Consider the following 20611-nt stretch of genomic DNA (forward strand, 5'->3'; position numbering starts at 1 on the left):
AACTGTCAATGATTATCTGACAGCCAACTCCTGCATGAAGACAGAATGAAAATAAAAATGCTGAGAGAGGGATAGTGAAGATGAATTTGAGAAACAGTACAACATTTTCTTAAGTTATTTTATTTTAGTAGGATGAAGCTTATCCATCCAATACGTATTGTATTTTTTATTTTCATAGCAGTTCATATGAATGGTAATGTGTTAGATTGGCACATGGCTGGCAGTTGGTCCACAGATTCGGTGGCATGATATGGGGTGTATATGCTCCAAACAGACCCACACTGCAAAAGGACATTTCATTTAATGGATGTACTTGGCCCATATGTAAATGATAAAGAATTTGTGGGTGGGGGGGAGTGTTCTGCTAAGACAGCTAAAATATGAATTATTACCATTGTAGTTGCTTCGCAAAGCTTATTTGATATATTTCACTCTTGGATTCCCCTCTGGGACTGGGTGGGAAGACTTTTTAGAGGTTTATGAAAATATTTTTCTATATAATTCTTCCCAAGCCGTCAGCCAATTTTATGTTGTTGTGGATGAAGGAATCCAGGTATATGAAAGGGGAGGGCAAATATCTCCAGAATGGGAACAATTAGTGGCAAAGCCCCTTAATAGCCACTAGAAAAAACAAAATAGCCTTTACATACCAATATTCCACCTCTAGCAGCAGATATATGAAACTAGGAACTGAGAAACAATATAAAAGGGGTCATTTACGAACACGCCCAGTGCTGGAGCTCCAAAAAAGATGCAATAGAAAGTGCATAGAGTCAGTCAATTGAGCTACTTGTGCCAATATCGTCTCCTGCACTTCGTATGGTTGCCAATGCATCTGTCCTGCCTGAATGGTGCGCAACTGCACCTACTGATGCTGGTAAACACTATAGTTAATGCCATTATGGATGGTAGTTCCAGGGTTACTACAGTGGGTTGCATCAATAGGTGCTCCAGACTTGCGCCCAGTGAAACAGAGGAAAAAGCAGTTTTGAATGTGCGTTCTGGAAGCAATGTAATCCCTACTGTGAAACTGCAAGACGTAATTTGCACTCAATTTGCACCCGAGCACAACTGCAGAAGATGCAACTCCATAATTATGCTGCATTACTAGTTAAAAATGGCAATTTGCATACACAAATTGCATTTGCAACCAAAAACTATGCCTAAAGTCTTTAGTCTGGCACAGGTCATGCTATATATTGACTCTTCAACAGTGGAGATCAGGCCTGGATTGGCAATCTGTGGGTTCTGGCAAAGGCCAGAGGGGCTGCTGTTAAGTGACAGTTACTATTTATTGGGCTGGTGGGGAGGCTATTTGGGCCTGTGTGTAGTGAAATGCCAGGGCTTATTTTGAAACACAGTCCAGACCTGGTGAAGATCCTGTCTAGACATCAGTTTGATCGACCACGTTCTATAAGCATAGATCGGACACTGTCATGACCAGTAAGTAGCCCGTAAACTGCCAGAAACCTACCCCTAGGGAATCCAGGCTTTTATTTTGAATTTTCACGCCAACAATGGGGCAAATTTACTAAAGGGCGAAATGACTAACGCGGGCGAAAATTCTCCAGTGTGACATCATTTCGATACTTTGCCGATTTACGGTCGCTGGCGTAACTTTGCTAGCGAAGGAGATAGACTCAAGCGGTACTTCGCTCCCTAACACCTGGTGAATTTGCGCTCTGGTGAATGGACGTAACTACGCAAATGAACTAAGATGCGGATTTTACTGAATGTTACCTCTTGCGCCAGACTTGCCTTCGCTTCTTCAGACCAGGCGAAGTGCAATAGAGTAGATAGGAGTTCCTGAAAAACAGTCTCAATAAGTCCATCTTTTCCTTTTTCAGGGTGATAGGCTGAAAAGGAGCGTAACTTTTTTTTGGGGTAACCGGCTTCCCCCCTACATTTCCTTACATATGGCACAAAAACTATACACTGGGCTCATGTGTAGGGCAATATAACAACTCTATTTTATTAAGGTTTCCCGGGCTTGTGTAGTGTAATGTATTTGCTGCAACATATACGTCCATTCAACTTTAACTTCCACTGTGTGCAAATTAGCCAACGGTAGCACAACTTCGCTTCGCTAGGCACAGTAACGCTAGCGCAACTTCGCCAGCGTTCGGTACCCTGGGCGCAACTTTCGGATTTTAGTGAATTAGCGTTGTCCTGGCGAATCTACGCCTGGCGAAGTGTTGCGCTGTGAGCGAAGCGGTCGCTGTCGAATTTTCGGACGTTAGTGAATTTGTCCCTATGACAGCAGCACGGTCGCAGGCGTCTTGACACAGCATGTATGCACCCAGAAGCATCATCTCTATACTTCGCATCCAGGCGTACCGGCAGTGGCACTCACTTCGCACGTCCAGACGCACATGCGAAAGGAAGACCGCGGACTGATACGCTTCAAGGTAAGAACGTGTGATGGTCTCCCGGTTTTTATAATTAACTTTACAAATGGCTAGGGGGGGCATCTGTTTGCCAATGTGTTTGCTGGAGTTGAAAGGCGGTCAAGCGCTCCCTGTGCCACACTTATAAGCATAACTTTTGTTCAAACAAAGCTGTACATTTAAAAACGTTTGATGCCCTTCTAATCATTTTGTCAAGGAATAAAACCAGTGCCAAGTTCTACAAGATATCATGTGTCGGATATAGGAACTGTGTGACTCTCCAGACTTATGAATAACAAGGGACTTTACAGATCGCTGGGGTCACAAGCAGGTTGGTGTATATTTAGCCTGGTTACCCAAGCACCACAGATGAGTGTTCTTCCACGTGTCACTGACAAATCCTTCTCAACTTGCTTTAGAAACAGCTCATTGTCATTGTCCACATACAATTGATCGAATCAATACGGACACACAAAATTTGAGAATTTGGTTAATAACTTTAAGCTTGTTGTATGCGAATTCTGAACTAGGAGTTACTAAATACACAATGATTTGGAGCAGGTCGCTCAAGCTGTGACGCTAATTTTTCATTGTTATTATTTTGTATTAGTCTTTTGTGGAATCGTATCTGTTAGGGTTCCACTTATCTTGGCAAACAGAGAGCCACAGAACAAAAATGTTAAATAGAAAACGAAGACCAACTAAAGTGTGTTACAAAACCCAAAAAGAATACATGGTGCCACAGAGTGACGTCACAATTAGGCAGCATGTGTATTCGCTCTTCCATTCACCCTATGGAAGCTGGGAATAATGGGACCCATTAAAAATCGCTCCCATTATTCCCAGCTTCCATAGGGTGATCTCTATGTTGCCCAATAAACAGAATAATCATTTGGAAAAAGCTGCAGTGAATCATGATTGTAGGACTGGTCATAAATACACTGCAGAATATGGACAAACCATCTCAGTTTGGGGCAGAATTATCAGCAGATAATGGGGCAGATTCAATTCATAGAAAAAAACAAGCTTTTCTCCTTCAATTCTAGATTTTCCCATGGATTTCAATTGAGTTTTTATGAGTTAAATCATGAGAAGTTTTTCCTCCTAAAACTGAACTGAATGGTCCAATGTCTGTATTGATGGGCAAGTCCAATGGATCTCTTTCTGACTGATTAAAAACCTGTTCTGTATGGTCTTGCACCTCACTTTAGGGCCTGCCATATTTCCACCAACAAAGCTGCAAATGTCAAGTCTAGTAACCCATAGCAACAGTTAAAGGAGAAGGAAAGGTGTAGATGACCTTGGACTTAGCATGAAGGGCTATGTAAAATGGAGCATTTAAAAGCTTATGGTTTAATCCGTAACTCTCTAGGCTGTGGACACAATAAACTTTGAATTTATCTGCCTGGTGGAAGTTTGCCTTCATTGAGTGCCTGCTCCAAAAAGTTTTTTCGGTTAATCCATAACTCTGCCCTAAGCAGGGACGGGTTGTCCATATATTGAAGTATATTTACGGCCAGTCCTACAATCACTGTCCCCTGTTTATCCTCTAGTTCATTCTAATCTTTTCCCAAACATTACACTATTGAATTCAATTAGGTTTTTCTTGTATAGCAAACCCTATGGCCCTGGGCCAGCCAGTGCAGTCTAGCTATTGTAAGACCAAGCATATAATCTAGGCCTAGTGGCTTGAAAAATATGGTTTATATTACTACAGCACCTGGTAGATGTTTACTTTTAGATCTACAATGGTGGCCACTAAGTAAGAAGAAAAGCAATTATTTACTGTGCCTACTTCGCTTAGATCAGTGATAAGAACCAAAAAGTTTATGGAAAATCTGAACTACACGAAAAATTTCCATCCAATGCGACACAACTGTCAGAAGGGAACTTTGGATGCTGCTGAACAATGAGATAAAATGTAATGGTTTCCATTGAAATACATTGACTGTCGGCTATAGATCAAACGACACCATCCAACTTGGTCTGATCCGACTTCCTAGCTATAGGGGTATCAGATTTGGTAGGATTCTACAAATCTTGTGCTGGACTTATGGTGACCAACACAAAGAAGCTGTGTAGTTTGTGCAATGGACTTGTGAGGAGATGGCGGAGAGATTCATTCTTTTTTATAATGCCCTGAGAAATTTGCACTCAGATGCAAAAAAAAATGAGAACACTCAAAATTCAAGTCAAGACATTATTTGGGGAGTGAGTTCTTCCCACAATTCTAATTCCAGCTTCTGTCATTGAAGTTTGAATTGATATTATTCTGGTTTCTAATGCAAACACAGACCCGTGCCTTCAGTATATTTATATATACACATATAGATACGTAGCCCTTAGAGGAAAGAGGACACTGACTTAGCAGGACAGTTTTCCTGAAATTTTGACTTTGCTTATTATATGTAAACATGCCGTAAATTCTAGGAAAATACCTCAGGAGGCTGGAATGTGCGTCTCTACCCTTTCATTATGTGAGTTTGCAGTAATAACATGCTTGTGCTGAATATTTCATCCTGAATGAGTCCTCTGTAAAAGGGCAGAACTTACCAGCGAGTGGGTGGCAAGGAGCCAGGCGGCAGGGCTTCAGTATGAACTGACACTGCATTTCTCTAGGGAGATGCTCCATGAGGAAGGGGCCTTGTAGATCCAAGGGACAGTCCATGTCCTTCAAGCCTTGTATTTGCGGTAAGGTGCCACGGACATGGCTCATTTTAATCCCAAATGGGTACTCATGTCCTGTTGAGAAAAATATGAATGCAACTCATTGTCGCCAAACATAATGGGATAGATTTGGGGTCTGTAGGGTGCAAAGTTCTGAGAAATCTGAAATATACACAGAAGAAGGCGTGAGCACAGTGGTTAGCATTACTGTTTGGGCTTATTTGTGACCAGTGTGGAATTTGTGAGCTCACCCATGTTTGCATTGGTTTCCTCCTGTTCCTGCCACAGCCCAAAACATACTGGAAGGCTCTCTACTTGTTCTTCATGAGATGGACCCTGTGGTGTGTAGTTTAGTGTGAATGTGACAAGGAAATTCATTTCTAGTGGGAAGGACATATTCTCCTCCCCCCAAAAACATCTGCAGAATATTATTTAGACAAAGTATAATTTGGATTACAGAAACCTCTTCCCATTTATGTCTATCCCATGGTGGAAGAAAGGAATAAATCACTGCAAGTCCATGTATTTAAAACATAATAATTTGTATAATCCTTTAAAGATTTAGGTCATTTGTGTTGAAGAACTCATCCATTGAAGAACTCATCAATAAGTGCACAAATGAACACTTGAGCATGCATGAGAACTGGCAATGAACAGTTGTTTGCAAAGTGGTCACTCTATGGGGAAATGTTATAAAAGTCATCAAGAATTCAAATGAGGGTTACTGAAAGTCAAAGATTTGAGATTTAAGTGCAAAAAACACGAATTATAAAATCTGGCATCTAAAAGCTGGGAGGTTTATGTAGAAATCAATGGGAGCGTTCTTAGAAAAATTCAAATTATCCTTACAATTTTGAGGGTTTCATTCAAAGTTGCTAGACTCATTGGAAATGATGAGTAGAATACGACTGCGCTGAGTTCAAGGTTTTTTTCCATGTTTTTGGGGGTGATTCAACTTTATGTTAACTTTTATTATGTCATAGAATGGCTAAAGGTGGCCATACAGGCAGATTAAAGCTGCCGATATCAGTCCTTTAGATCGATTCGGCATCTTATCTGCCAGTGTATAGGGGCTTCCAATGGGTCTCCCCAATCGATATCTGGCCAAAATATCGATTGGGGAGTTTCAAGTTTTCTGGCGATCGAGGACCGCATCGGCTAGTCGATGTGGTCCTCGTCCAATCGGCACCAGTTTCTTTGTTGTAATCCAATCGGTCAGACCAAGGGCCAAACATTAGGTTTAACCTGAAATTGCCCTGCCATTGGTGGGCATATTATGGAAAGATCCGCTCATTTGGCGACCTCGTCAAACAAGCATATCTTATTGTGTATGGCCACCTTTAAGTCTAAGAAACTTTTCAATTGGTCTTCATTATTTATTTTTTATAGATTTTTTTATTATTTGCTTTTTATAGTTTTTTTTATTATTTGTTCTTCATCTTACTCTTTCCAAGTTTCAAATGGGGGTCACTCACCCCATCTAAAAACAAATGATCTGTAAGGCTACAAATGTATTGCTATTGCTGCTTTTTATTACTCATCTTTCTATTCAGGCCTCTCCTATTCATATTCCTGTCTCTTATTCAAATCAAGGCATGTTAAGTAGGGTAATTTAGAGCCTAGCAACTGGACAGCTGAAATTGCAGTCTGGAGACCTGCTGAATAAAAGGCTAAATAACTCAAAAACCACAAATAATAAAAAATTAAAACCAATTGCAAATTGTCTCAGAATATCACTCTCTACATCAGGGGTGTCCAACCCGTGGGCCGAGGGCCATTTGTGGCCCAGGATTGATATGAATGCAGCCTGCTTGAACTTCCGCCATTCCAGGAAACGTCATGTTGCAATTTCACGCACAGAGAGCGTATGTATGTGATCACTTATTGTGTGCATGTGTGGTTTCAATTTTACGTGGGGTGTGCAGTGTGGCTTCCTAAAGCAGAAAAAGCAGTTAACAAGTGAGCGTTCGGTTACTTACAAAGGCAGGTAAGCATTCTTCAGCGCCATTGCCAGCTATGCTAGGGATATACGCAGCGTCTACATTTGTGAGCAATTTTTGTCAAGAATGAACACACTTGGGGGCCAATTCACCAAGCTCGAGTGAAGGATTCGAAGTAAAAAAAACTTCGAATTTCGAAGTGTTTTTTTGGGCTACTTCGACCATCGAATGGGCTACTTCGATCTTCGACTCGAAGGATTCGAACTAAAAATCGTTCGACTATTCGACCATTCGATAGTTGAAGTACTGTCTCTTTAAGAAAAAACTTCGACCCCCTAGTTCGCCACCTAAAAGCTACCGAACTCAATGTTAGCCTATGGGGAATTTTTTTGGTCGAAGAATAATCCTTCGATCGTTGGATTAAAATCCTTCGAATCCTAATGCCTACATTTTTTCGATCAAAGTATTTTGCGCAAAATCCTTCAACTTCGATATTCGAAGTCGAAGGATTTTAATTCCCAGTAAATTATCAAGGGTTAATTAACCCTTGATAGTAGACCCTTGGTGGATTTGCCCCTAAGAGTAAAATTAGAACCAAATTATCTGATGAGCACCTTGAGAATTCACTGAGAATTGCAACTACTTCCATTCAACCAGATATTGACATTAGTTTCTCAAACACAATGTCAAAAATCTCACTAGGTTTATGATACACCCTTTTCTTTTACTTTTACAATAAAATCAATCAAAAGCTAACGTTAGTGTGGCCCCAGAAAATGTTTCTTCTTCCAATGTGGCCCTGGGAAGCCAAAAGTTTGGACACCCCCGCTCTACATCATACAAAAAGTTGACTCAAGGGTGAACAACCCCTTTAAGTGATCAAGTTTTTGAGATTTGAGTTTTTCCATAAATAAACACACATTCAAGTCTGGTAAGTTTTCTTATATTAAGAAAAAACTCTATTCACCAAATCTGAATTTTGATAAATAGGCCTGTAAGTGTGTCAGAGAAACGGGTAAGCAAAGTAACGTGACACTGGTGCAGTTTTCCATAACCGATGCACCAGCCCAGGGAACAAACCTCTATTCCCTTGGGGGTGGGGTGGTGTTTAATCTTTTGCCCCCCCCCCATTACTGAATAGGGTTTTTTTTGTCCTTTAAAGAAACACCTAGTCAATGGGAGGGGTACAAAATCCCTTATCAAGAGTCAGCACCAATTCAGCTTGTGATTCAACAGTCAAAAATTAGGTTTTGGTTCAAGAACTATGTTGTATAAGTATTTTCATGAGGAATATCCGTTATCTACTGAAAGAGACAATAATTATGACCGTCTAATAGGAGGCGAGCTCCAAGCCCACACATACAGGCTGCTGAATGAAATGAAAACATGAAGAAATGTCTTCCATTAATACCCGCTGGGCAGTTACCTGTTCTAAAACTCCTACCCCACTGCTGACAAAATATTATCAACCAAGCTGAGCTGCACGATTGCTGTTTATGTGACATGCTGAGTACCAGCGAGACGGCAGGACTACAATAATAACATGAGCCCGGCCTGTTTATGTCTGGCTACATCTGGCCACATCTGCTCCTAATGCCACATAGTCTAAATAACTAAATAGAAGCTCAAGCCTTATTGTGTTCTGGTACCACATAGTCTGGTACTACACCAGAAAACAAAATAAATAAGTAATAAACCGGCTAATTGCCTATAGTCATAATTAAAAGTCAACTGCCTAATAAAAAAAAGCAATACAGCTGCATTCATTAATGAGGAAAAAATACCCTACGATTGTATGTATGCATAGTACTGTATAATTACATCATAGGTCAAATTAAAAACAAAAAGCTATTATAATACAAATATTTGCCTTGTCTTTACTAGTACAGGTATGGGATCCGTTATCCGGAAACCCGTTATCCAGAAAGCTCCAAATTACGGAAAGGCCATCTCCCATAGACTCCATTATAATCAAATAATCCAATTTTTTCCTTTTTCACTGTAATAATAATAATAATAACACAGTACTTTGATCTAAACTAAGATATAATTAATCCTTATTGGAGGAAAAACCAGCCTATTTGGTTTATTTAACGTTTACATGAGTTTCTAGTAGACTTGATGCATGAAGATCCAATTTATGGAAGGATCACTTATCCGGAAACCGCCAGGTCCAGAGCATTCTGGATAACAGAACCCATACCTGTATTTTGTTTAAAATATTTTATTTGATTTTCATATTAAACAAATGAAATCAAAATGACAACAAATGTTATGCAGATGAAGAAAATATGTTGCAAAGGAGACAATGGCATGATAGTATCAAAACTATATCACTCATGAAAAATAACAAAAAACGAACTAAAAATTAACTAAGCCAGTGGATGCACAAGTAATAAAAGAAAGAAAAAGCCCATTTATCATCTGGAGTGTCAGATAGGTCATCTAACTATTGAAGAAAGCGCATTATTTGATCGCCAGTATTGGAGTTACAGATTTCAAAATAAGGAGACCAAACCAGCCTAAAAGAATCTTTGGAAATACTTCCTTTAGTTTTAGTTATTAAGGCTTCTTGCCAACTAAGCTGATTCATATAAGAGATGATGTCCGATAATGAGGGGGGTTCCTTTTGTAACCAGAAATTAAATAAAGCTTTCCTAGAAGCAGCTAGAAAAAAGGAAGTCAATAATTTACTCTCATGGGAGATAATATTTGACTTAGGATTTGCAGAAAGCATATTAATATCTAGATGCAGTAAAGCAATACACGGAGATAGTTTAATTTTTATCTTCAGTCTAAAATTCAAAAAATTAGTAACTTCCCTCCAAAAAAGGTTAATTTTTGGACAGGACCATAAATAATGAAAAATTGACACATTAGTCTCGTCACATTTAGGACAAAATGATATAGGACTGTTAGAGGTACTTTTAGCAAACATTTTCCCATATCCTAAATGAATAAGCTTAAAGTGTTGAATTCTCCAACTCTCTGCCAAAATTAATTTATTATAAGTATTAATAGATTTCACCAAATCTGAGGGAGACACTTGACATTGTAAAAACTCAGTCCATTTAATGGACGATTTAGATAATGGATGTGAGTCTGTACCATAAATATTCCAAAATTTTTTAGATAAAGAGTTAATTGAAATCAAAAAGGGGAGTTCCAAAAATTCTGCCAAATCATCTGCTAGCTTGTGGTCAGCTAAAATCAAATTGTTTTTATCATGCAGTAGAGAAAGACCGCATTGACAAGCTAAGTAATAATATCTATCAGATTCATTAAGCTTGTACTCATTTTTGAGTTTTGACCAAGACAATAAAGTTTTCTTATGTGGATCAAATAAGTCTTTAACTAAGACTAGTAAATTTCTCTTAGCAGAAAATAGAAAGGAATCAGACTTTTGATAATCTGAGGGTTTAAGTAAGAGCTTTGCTGGCATGAAAGGGGTTTCTGTATAACTATACCCATGTTGAGAGAATAAATGTTTCCACATAAAAATAGAATCACGATAAAGAGGATTCCTTTTAAAGTCACAAGGAACATTTCCCCATTTGCTATGTAAAACAGATAAAATATCAAAGAAGGGTTCTTGAAAGATCTCGATGTCAGGGTTTGTAAATTTATTGCCTTGAGAGATCCACTCAATACAGTATCTAGTGAGGGCTGATAAATTAAAAGCTCTAAAGTTAGGAAGATTTAACCCTCCTAGTTTAACTGGAGCTCTTAATTTATGAAGTGCAATTTTTGCCTTTTTACCATTCCAAATAAATTTATTTAAGGCAGAGTCAAGTTTCTTAATATCAAAATGTTTTATAAGCAAGGGGAGATTAATTAATGGATATATTAACTTGGGAAATATCAAAGATTTAAAAAAGAGTGCTCGTCCCTTTATATTAAGGGGAGAATTAGCCCATTTTTCACACATGGAAAAAACCTTTTGACAGGCTGGAGTGATATTCAAAGAATATAAATTATTTAGATCTGATGGAATTATTAATCCTAAATATTTGATCTGATTCTTTGGGTTTTTAAGTTGGAATTTCTTAAGTAAAGATTTAGAAAAAGAACCATAAATATTCATTACTTCCGATTTCTCAACATTAATTTTATAACCAGAGAAGGACTGAAAGTCTCGGAATAAATCAAAAACAACCTTAAGTGAGGACTCAGGATTTTTTAAAATTAGTAATAAGTCGTCGGCAAAGGTTAATACCTTGAGATGTCGTCTATTAATGGTAATTCCTGAAATTGACTTGGATTGATCAAGGAAACGAATTAGCGGTTCTAGAGCAATATTAAATAAAAGGGGCGACAAAGGACAGCCCTGTCTTGTCCCTTTAAATATTTCAAAAGGTGCCGACCTAGCTCCCCCCAAAATAATTTGTGTTCTGGGATTTTTGTAAAGATATTTGATATATTGGAAAAAGGGGCCTGTGATACCAAATTTCTTAAGGCAAACAAATAGATGATCCCAGGTAATATTATCAAACGCCTTTTCAGCATCAATATTAAAAATAGAACTGGGGATTTTATGTTTTTTTGCGAAGTATAAGATATGGATCAGAGCCCTAATATTCTTTACTCCTGACCTATTCTTAATAAAACCATTTTGGGCCTCGGATATTATAGAGGGAAGAATTAAAGAAAGCCTATCGGCAAGGACCTTGGATAGTATCTTGATATCTTGATTTAACAAGGAAATAGGCCTATAGGAGGAGGGAAGGGATAAGTCCAGGGGCGCGCCGCCAATGAGGCGAGCTGAGACGCTCGCCTCAGGCGGCAACGCCGAAGCGGTTTCCAGGGGCGGCAAAAAGCCGCTCCTGCACCTTTAAGAGCCGAATTTCCGGTTTTTAAACCGGAAATTCGGCTTTACAAATGCGAGAGAGCGCAATTGCGCTCTCCGCATTAGTGTTCCTGCCTCCCCTCCCGACAAGTAAGTCGGCGAGGGGGGGCGGCATTGCAGGAGCCGCCTCAGGCGGCGCTTAGGTCTGAATCGGCGCTGGATAAGTCTTTGTCTTTTTTTGGGATAACTCTAAGATTTGATATTTCACTAGAAGGTAGGCTCTTTCCAAAGAATAATATATCATTGAATAGGTTTGTTAAAAAGGGTGAGATTTTATCTTTCATAATTTTGTAGAAAGAAGGAGTTAGGCCATCAGGGCCACCTGCCTTTGCAGTTTTCAGATTATTAATAATAGTGGACACTTCCTCAGAGGAAATTGGACTATTTAGCTTTTCCAACTGACCCTTTGAAATCTGGGGGATTTTACAATTTACAAAAAATTCTTGCATTTTCTCAGAGTTTATATTTGGATTAGAGTACAAATCTTTATAAAAATCTTTGAAAATGCTTACAATTTTATTGGGATCATTTGTTAGCTGATCATGAGTATCTTTAATCTTAATAAATTTAGCCTGCTTATTTTCAGCCTTAGTAAGATTAAAAAGCAAATTATTTGCTTTGTTACTTAAGTTTTTAAGCCTAGCCTGCGAAAAAGATGCAAAAAAATTTTGTCTCAATTTAATCCATATTTTAAGTTCATCTAAAATATTCTTATATTTTTGAGCATTCTCAAATGAGGGATGTTGTTTAAATCGAATGTAAGAGATGCTTTGTCTTTTACTCAACTCAAGAAAGTTTTTGTGAACTTTCCTAAAGAAGTGAGATTTAAAAGAAGATATTTCCCCTCTAACCACTGCCTTCCAAGTTTCCCATAATAAGGATGGATCTTTTGAATGTAATTTGTTTTCCTTGAAAAACAAATCCCATCTGCTATGTAGCATCTTAATGAAGTCTGGATTATCTTTAAGCGAATCAGGAAAGGACCAAGAGACATAGTTTCTAGGTGCAGGTGAAATGGAGACCACAAATGAGATTGGTGCATGGTCTGAGATATTAATGTCTCCTATAGTTGCTTCAATAGTTCTATTTATCAGATTATTGGAAATTCCATACCTGTATTTTGAATATGCACCATTTGACCAACAGTATGAGGACACCCTTTCTAATTATTGGAATTGGGTATTGAAGCCACACTCATTGCCGACACAGGTGCGCTACATCACATGGTGACATTTTTGACAATTCCCATACTTCACTTCAACAGTTTGGGGAAGGCCCTTTACTGTTTTATCAGGATAATAACCCCATGCACGAAGTAAGGTCCAGAGATGGGAGTGGAAGAACTTGACCTCAACCCAACTCTACACCTGTTGGGTGAGTTAAAATACCCATGCAAGCCAAACCAGATCACCCACGTCAATACTTCTTATGAATAAATTGGAAGCAACTCCCACCAACAATGTTCCAACACCTAGTGGAAAGCCTTCCCAGAAGAGTAGAGAGTAATAGCAGCAAAGAAAGGGCCAGCTTCATATATCCTTGTGCGTGAAATGATGAGACCAACTACTAGCCACATAGTCTATATTTTCTGTCACACAGAGAAGATACTAACAAGGTCTCTATTGGATAATATATTGATAAATACATCTTTTTATGGGGCAACCAAAACTTCTTAAAGTAATGGCACTTGGGAAGCATTCTGGCTCTTTGGGCAATATTTAACCCTAAAAATAAGCACCTGAAACTGACCCCCCCCCCACACACACACTTGTCAGGAAACAGTTGCCTCAAAAAAAAACATACACTGTTGTCAACATTCCCAAAATCTCCACTGTGCCGTTACCCAAAGATGAAATATAATATCCAATGAAGCAAAATACGAAGGGGCTGACCCAAGAGAAGTCTCCAAAATAGATACAATAAATAATAGAGAGCTATGGCAGGCTGAAGCAAATGTATTGATACAAAAGTTACAAATATAAAATAACTACGTATAAAAAGGAGCAATGCATTTCAACATCCCAAAGTTCCAAAACTATGAGGGGTGGAAAATGAGACAGAGGGGATCAAACCGAATGTCATTTAGGGTGAGAATTTTGGAGAATGTCTAAACGAGCTCCAAAATACACATGAAAGCTCAACTTGAAGGTCAATTTAGGTGATATTCTTGCAACAGCGACTAAATGACTCATATGTCAAAATTTTTCCTACATCTGTAATCATGTTATTAGCCGAGGCAGCCTTGACCCAAGGTTGGACCTCCATGGTGGGTTTGAACTGAAAATGTCGGACAGTCACTGTCCTTTTGGTCTTCCACAGGGGAAAAGGGTATAAAATGCAATGCACAGGTCTCCACTTTTTTTCTTCCACCCATTGATGAATGAAAATACTTGAATATCCTTCCATGTATGTTTACTATGTGTTTATACAAATCTGTCCAAAAGCTTGTGTTTTTTTAAGGTTTCATATTACATAATTTCATGTGTAACCAGTCTAAAATAGGAAAAAATATGTATTCAGCCTTCCCTAATGTCTAACTCAATTAGGATCCTCATTATTTAATTACAGTGACATTTATAATGGGCTGGTTCAGAATTCTCTATGTATATAAATTGTTCATGCTTTCAATGCCATTTTTTCTACACGCAGGATTTCTGGATTCAGTATTTATGAGGTATATTTAGCATTGCGTAAACTGTTTTTGCCTACACAGGACTGAAAATATTGCACATCTGCTGGGGAGCTTTTTATGTGCCAGAAATATTTAGGTTTCACCAGTATGAGAGGAGATGTTTTCTTATGATTTATTAGGACTTGGAGGTTGGATATTTAAGTCAATAAAGTGCAACCAGCAATCTCTGTATGTGAACGGTTATGTATCATTCCAATGCGCCGACTGGGTTTCCATGTTCCTGGGTTCGATTGCTCATGGAAAAGCAAAGGAGGGTTCATCTATAGGGGTGGTCTGGTGTTCCAGATGAAAGAAAAGCTTGTGGATGCTCAGTACCGGAGAGTGAGCTTTTTTTTATCAGTTTACCATCAGCCAATTACTGTCAGCTTTGATCCAGTTGGTTGGATTTGGGCCTATGCAATTGAAGGTTGAGTGCCAGATCCCCAGTTGACCTGCTGTCAAGTAATTGCATCATGGCCTCACAAACTCTTTCAGTATAATAAATGTGTTGTTGGTGTTCCAATCAGGGTATTGTTGTGCGCCTATTCTTTAGACAGGACCAATGACAAATCCCTGCCCCATTGGAGCTTAAAGGAGACATATAAAATCCTCATTTTGTAGCCAATTATAAGTAATATATGGTGTTGCTTTTACATGGTTCTAAAAATTAATATAGTCTTTAAAAATAGCCCCTTTATTAGAGCTCCCTATAGATGTCCACTGGTCCCTGTTTCAAATTTGGTGTGGGTGTGTCCTAACAGTCCCTGCCAGAAGCACAGTAAGAGGGGGACAGCCAATCACAGGTCTGCATTCACACAAGCAAAGGCTTCAGTTCCCTATCAGGTCCTGCTAGCTGCTCTACCTCCTGTCCTACAGTGCATTGAGCTGAGTGCCGCCGGCTCCCCTGCAAAGCCTGGGAATTCAGGAAGCAGGAAGTGGAAGGGAGGGATTATTAGGGTTTTTGCAGAAATATTCAATAAATCAGTCTGAAAAACTACTTTTTTTAAGCACAATTCTTCTATATCTAAATGAGTAGAACGCATTGGTATGTTATTATTTTTTACACAAAATGTCTTCTTTAAAATCTAATTTTCCAACTACACAAACACAATAAAGTTGGCCATACACGGGATGATAACGCAGTCCTTGAGAGCGAGTTAGTATCTTATTGGCCCATGTATGAGGCCTGCCTGATCAATATCTGCCTGAAAATTTGTGTGATTTTCCCATTGGGGCAGAGACCATATCAGTTCGTTGATGTGGTTTCACCCAATGGCTTACAATGATCTTTATTATGGTTCTATGGACTTTATTATAAGTCTTCAAACTGTGTCCAGTTTATTTCATCAAAGCAGCAATGCTACTCATTGTACCAACATAATCGACAATTAAGTACAGTGAATATAAAAATTATTTGGTTTGGTATTAGAGGAGGATTGGGTTGAATTAAAAAAATGGATTTGGTGAATCCCTACTTGCAAAGCAAGAGCACATTACTTAATCTGATGGTGGATGTGTTGCAAGGGCCACTCCTTACAAATGATATACAGGTATGGGACCTGTTAGTCACAATGCACAATAACAGATTTTATGTAATTTAGATCTTCATACATTAAGGAGGGTATTTATTAACATCTGAATGCCAAAAACCTGAATAAGTTGTGTTTTTCTACTATAAAATCGGAATTTTTAGTGGAAATTTTTTTTTTTAGGGATTTATTATACCCCGAGGATGGAGAAAGTCTGAATATGAAAATCTGGCATCTCATAACTGCCGAGATTGCTCATAAGTCAATGTGGCAAATTCACTAAGATTCGTAGCTGCGCCAGGAGTAACTTTGCCGCACTTCGCCAGGTGTAGTTTCGCCAGTGCTTCGCAAATTCACTAAAATCCGAAGTTGCGCTCAGGGGTAGCGTAAGGTTGCGAAGTTGCGCTAGCGTTGATTCGCTAAGCGAAGCGAAGTTACGCTAGCGATGGTTAATTTGCATACGGCGCCAAATTCAAATTTCAATGGAGGAATACGTAGCAGCACTACAAATGCCTGGGAAACCTTCAAAACATCAAATAAAATTTTTATTTTGCCCTACACATGTGCCCACTGTATAGTTAAGTTGCCATGAGTTAGGAAATGTAGGGGGGAAGGAGGGGAGCCCCAAAAATGTTTCGATCTTTTTCAGCCTATCACCCATAATATAGGAAAAAACGCCAGCGTTTTTTGGGACTTAGAAAAATGTTTAACTTTTTTTGAAGAAATCCCTATCTACACTATTGCGCTTCGCCTGGTCTGAGGTAGCGAAGGAAGTCTAGCGTAAAAGGTAGCGTTCAGAACAATGCGCGCGTTAGTGAATTTGCGTAGTTACGTCCGTTGCGCAAATTCGCCAGGCGTAAGGGTGCGAAGTTACGCTAGCGAAGTTACGCCAGCGTCCGTTAGTGAATTTGCGAAGTAATGAAAATGCCCAATGCTAGCGAATTGACGCTAGCGTTAGGCGCTTCGGCGCATAGTGAATTTGCCCCAATGGGAGAAGTCCCCAAGATATCTTGATCTGAGCTGGGTTTTGTGCAATAATCCGAAGATTTAGTGGTTTTCGGGGAAAAATCTAAATCCTAAAAATTCGTACAACACAATTTTTCCCAGACAGGAAATTTTTGGGAAAATGTATTCATAAATAAGGGGGAAAACCTGTGCGGATTTGGTTGGAGTAGTTTTCAGAAAATAATGAGATAAATTTGGACTTTGATAAATGGGCCTCTAAAGCTGGCCATACATGAAGAGATACAATCTTCTGGCGACATCCCAAACGAGCGGATCTTTCACTGATATGCCCATCAACAGCAAGGTTATATGGGGTAATCCGAACATTTGGCCCTAGGGCTAAACGATCGGATTACAAGGACCAATGGGCTCAGACGGATCGGTCAGTGGAAAAATTAAACCTTCCCGATCGATATCGTGGCCATATATCAATAGGGAAGACCCGTCAAAAGCCCCCACACACAGGCAGATAAACTGTCGAATTGGTCTAAAGGACTGATATTGGCAGCTTTATCTGCCCGTGTATGGCCACCTTAAGTCTGCTAGAAAATCATGTAAACATTAAATAAATCCAATAGGCTGGTTTTGATTCCAATAAGGATTAATTAGATCTTAGTACAAGGTACTGTTTTATTATTAGAGAGAGAAAGTAAATAATTAAAAAAAATTGGATTATTTGATTATAATTGAGTCTATGAGAGATGGACTTTCCGTAATTCTGAGCTTTCTGGATAATGGGTTTCCGGACAACAGATCCCATTCCTGTAGTATACAAAGGAAGAAACACATAGCATACTCTTAAATGAGAAGGAAAATCTTCTTCCACTTGGGGGAGCCAAATGTTAGGCACCCCCAAGTGATTTTATTTAATTACCTGAAACCCCCGGCCAGTGCTCCTATCAGCAGAAAACTGCACCGGCTCGGGGTTATATCAGTGAGCACCACGGAGCAATCCTCTTCCATCTTCTTCTTTCGTCTGCGGCTGTGCATGTGCAGTAGAGCGAAAAGCCAAACTTTAACTAAAAAGTCAGCTATTCCGTTCTACTGCGCATGCATCTGCCCCGGGAAATTCGAAGAAAGAAGAAGCCGGAAGAGGATCGCTCGGTGGTGCTCGCTGGAATAACCCCCGGGCCAGTGCAGTTTTCTGCTGATAGGAACACCAGCCCGGGGTTTCAGGGAAGTAGATACAATCACTTGGGGGTGCCTAACATTTGGCAGCCCCAAGTGCAAGATGACTTTCCTTCTCCTTTAAAACAAATGAGACATGTGAATTAAGGATGTGTAGATCAGCCTAAGTTCAGGGTGACCAACTGCCCCATAGACAGAGCATGGACTAAATTTAACAACAGCCGTCTACTCCCTGACCTCTCTGTGCCATTTGATGCCCCACAAGTGACAAGGAAAGTGATTAATTTCAGTCATAAGGTACTTTTTCTCTGCATTTTAGTCAATAGCATTCAATGCAACGTCTTTTAATAAAACATTAACAGCAAATAAGGGGCCCAAGTATACATGATCTTTTTCTGTGGCCCTGTAACGTTGAATTTGTCACTGTGTCAACTGCAGCACGGTGTCAATCTTAAAATAGACAGTCTGGGAACATACCAATAAGAGGATAAGGTGCTTCATCTTTGCCAGAGGTGACCCACAAGCGATAATCTGCGTCTGAGCCCTGGAGAAAACAGAGCAATGTTAATGGTCATCGGAGAATCAAGGGAAAAACAGTCATGTAACATGAGGAATAATGCTCTATAATGATCCCATCATTAATTAGTGCCATGAATTGCACAAGAACCTCTCCGGGGTTATTAAAGCAAACGATCTAGAGTAAACTTCCAAACGACGTATTTATTATTCCTAGCACAGTTCTACACAGTGATGCTGCTTCCTATTACATAATGGCCTTAGCACTGCAAAGGGAAGTCCATCCGTTCTTCCTGTCGATCATTGTATTCTGATATACGTCAGAGTTTAGCACTTAAAGAGGACCCGTCACCCAAAAAAATATTCAGAATCCTATTTTATCACATTAGTCAAAAAGCTGCTGTGAGAACATGGCTGCAATCAGGTGGTTATTCCAGTCAGTGGCCCCAAGTCTTGAATGTGCAATTTGTGGGTTGCAAAGGGAGCAGTAAGGAGTTTTGGAGTTCTGGCCTAGCAGGGATCATTGGCGGGGCCCAATGGGCTAATAATTTGAGGCCCCTAAGGAAGTTGGTCCTGTTAAAGTAATAGTATTTTGACTATGGATGCACAGAATCCACTATTTGGGATTCGGCCGAATCCCTGAATCCTTGGTGAAAGATTTGGCCGAATACCATACCGAATCCTAATTTGCATATGCAAATTAGGGTCAGGAAAAGAAAAAGTGGGGAAAAAAATCTTTTGTGACCAAGTCCCATGATTTCCCTACCGCCCCTAATTTACATATGCAAATTAGGATTCAGATTCAGTTCGGCCAGGCACAAGGATTCGGCGAATCCGAATCCTGCTGAAAAAGGCCGAATCCATAACATAGCTTTTCAAAAAGTGAACATAATTTCAAGCAACTTTGCAATATACATCAATTAAAAAATATGCAGACTTTTCATGATTTTAATGGTTTCTGACAGTTCCCTAAGTCTAGCCCCCTGCTCTCCTGCTGATCTGTCTGACTACTTTGCTGATCTGGCTGACTACTGTTACTTTGTATCAACAGCCATCTGTCCTCAGCCTGCATCCACCAATCCCCACAATTCCCTGCACACGTGATTTCAATAAGGAAAGGGACATCTCAGTGCAATGCATTGTGGGTTATGTAGTTCCTGCATGCTGTCTGTAAGCTGTGGAGAAGTTGTTACAATTTGTACCATCAGTGTTTAGTCCCTCCTTCCCTGCCAGGATTTCAAATGATGCAGAAAGAGAAGAACTGTTACACAGCTGGATTTCAGCATAGAAAATGGCATTTATTCATCCTTTTTGAAGATACAGGTAACTGTGATGGATATACTAGGGGTTTCTGTGTTATGTGGGCCTCTTTATCAAATATTGGTTTGGAAGCTGGAGTTCCCCTTGATTATATTTAGAAAGTTGATTTTATTAATTTTTAATTTTCATGATTGTTCTACTTTTAAAAAAATGCTGAGCTGCCTATGTAACATTAGCACCAACTGACTTCCTCCACCCTGCATGGTGCATGTTCTTCTCGGACAAGATAAATCTTATTGACATTTCCAGCCCTAAACATATTTCCCATTTGACACCAGGCCTGCTGTATAAATAGCAATGGGTCCTAAAGCCAGCTTGTAATTCAAGAGTACACACAATTCCATCCTATGCTGTGGAACACAAACCAGTTTCAAGTCATGGAAGTGAAAGCGCATACCTCAGCTCCAAACTGTAGAAGAGCCATTTTGATAATGTCGTTTACGGTGTCCTCATTGCTGATGGTTAGAACCTTGGACTGTGGACAGAATTGGAACCTGATGAGTTACAACCTCACTGGTGATTTATGTGTATTTACTGAAGTACAGAGGAAATCTTTGAGCAATGTCCGTCACAGACCTCTGTGGTATTCAAGGGATTACATA

The 20611-nt window shown here is 39.4% G+C and overlaps 1 protein-coding gene across 4 annotated transcripts in view; it reads right to left on the reverse strand.

Moving 5' to 3' along the window:
• The window catches only part of arhgap20.S (Rho GTPase activating protein 20 S homeolog), a 94462-nt gene that overhangs the window by 14459 nt on the left and 59392 nt on the right, over positions 1 to 20611 (reverse strand). For all 4 annotated transcript variants that reach the window (XM_018250338.2, XM_018250339.2, XM_041584570.1 and 1 more), the window contains 3 exons: positions 20407 to 20484; positions 18651 to 18717; positions 4941 to 5129 (listed from right to left, as the gene is read on the reverse strand). In XM_018250338.2, the coding sequence (XP_018105827.1) occupies positions 4941 to 5129; positions 18651 to 18717; positions 20407 to 20484 (334 nt within the window). The remainder of the gene's footprint in view (positions 1 to 4940; positions 5130 to 18650; positions 18718 to 20406; positions 20485 to 20611) is intronic.

The sequence above is a fragment of the Xenopus laevis genome, chromosome 2S, assembly GCF_017654675.1.
Source record: "Xenopus laevis strain J_2021 chromosome 2S, Xenopus_laevis_v10.1, whole genome shotgun sequence".
Lineage (NCBI taxonomy): Eukaryota > Metazoa > Chordata > Amphibia > Anura > Pipidae > Xenopus > Xenopus laevis.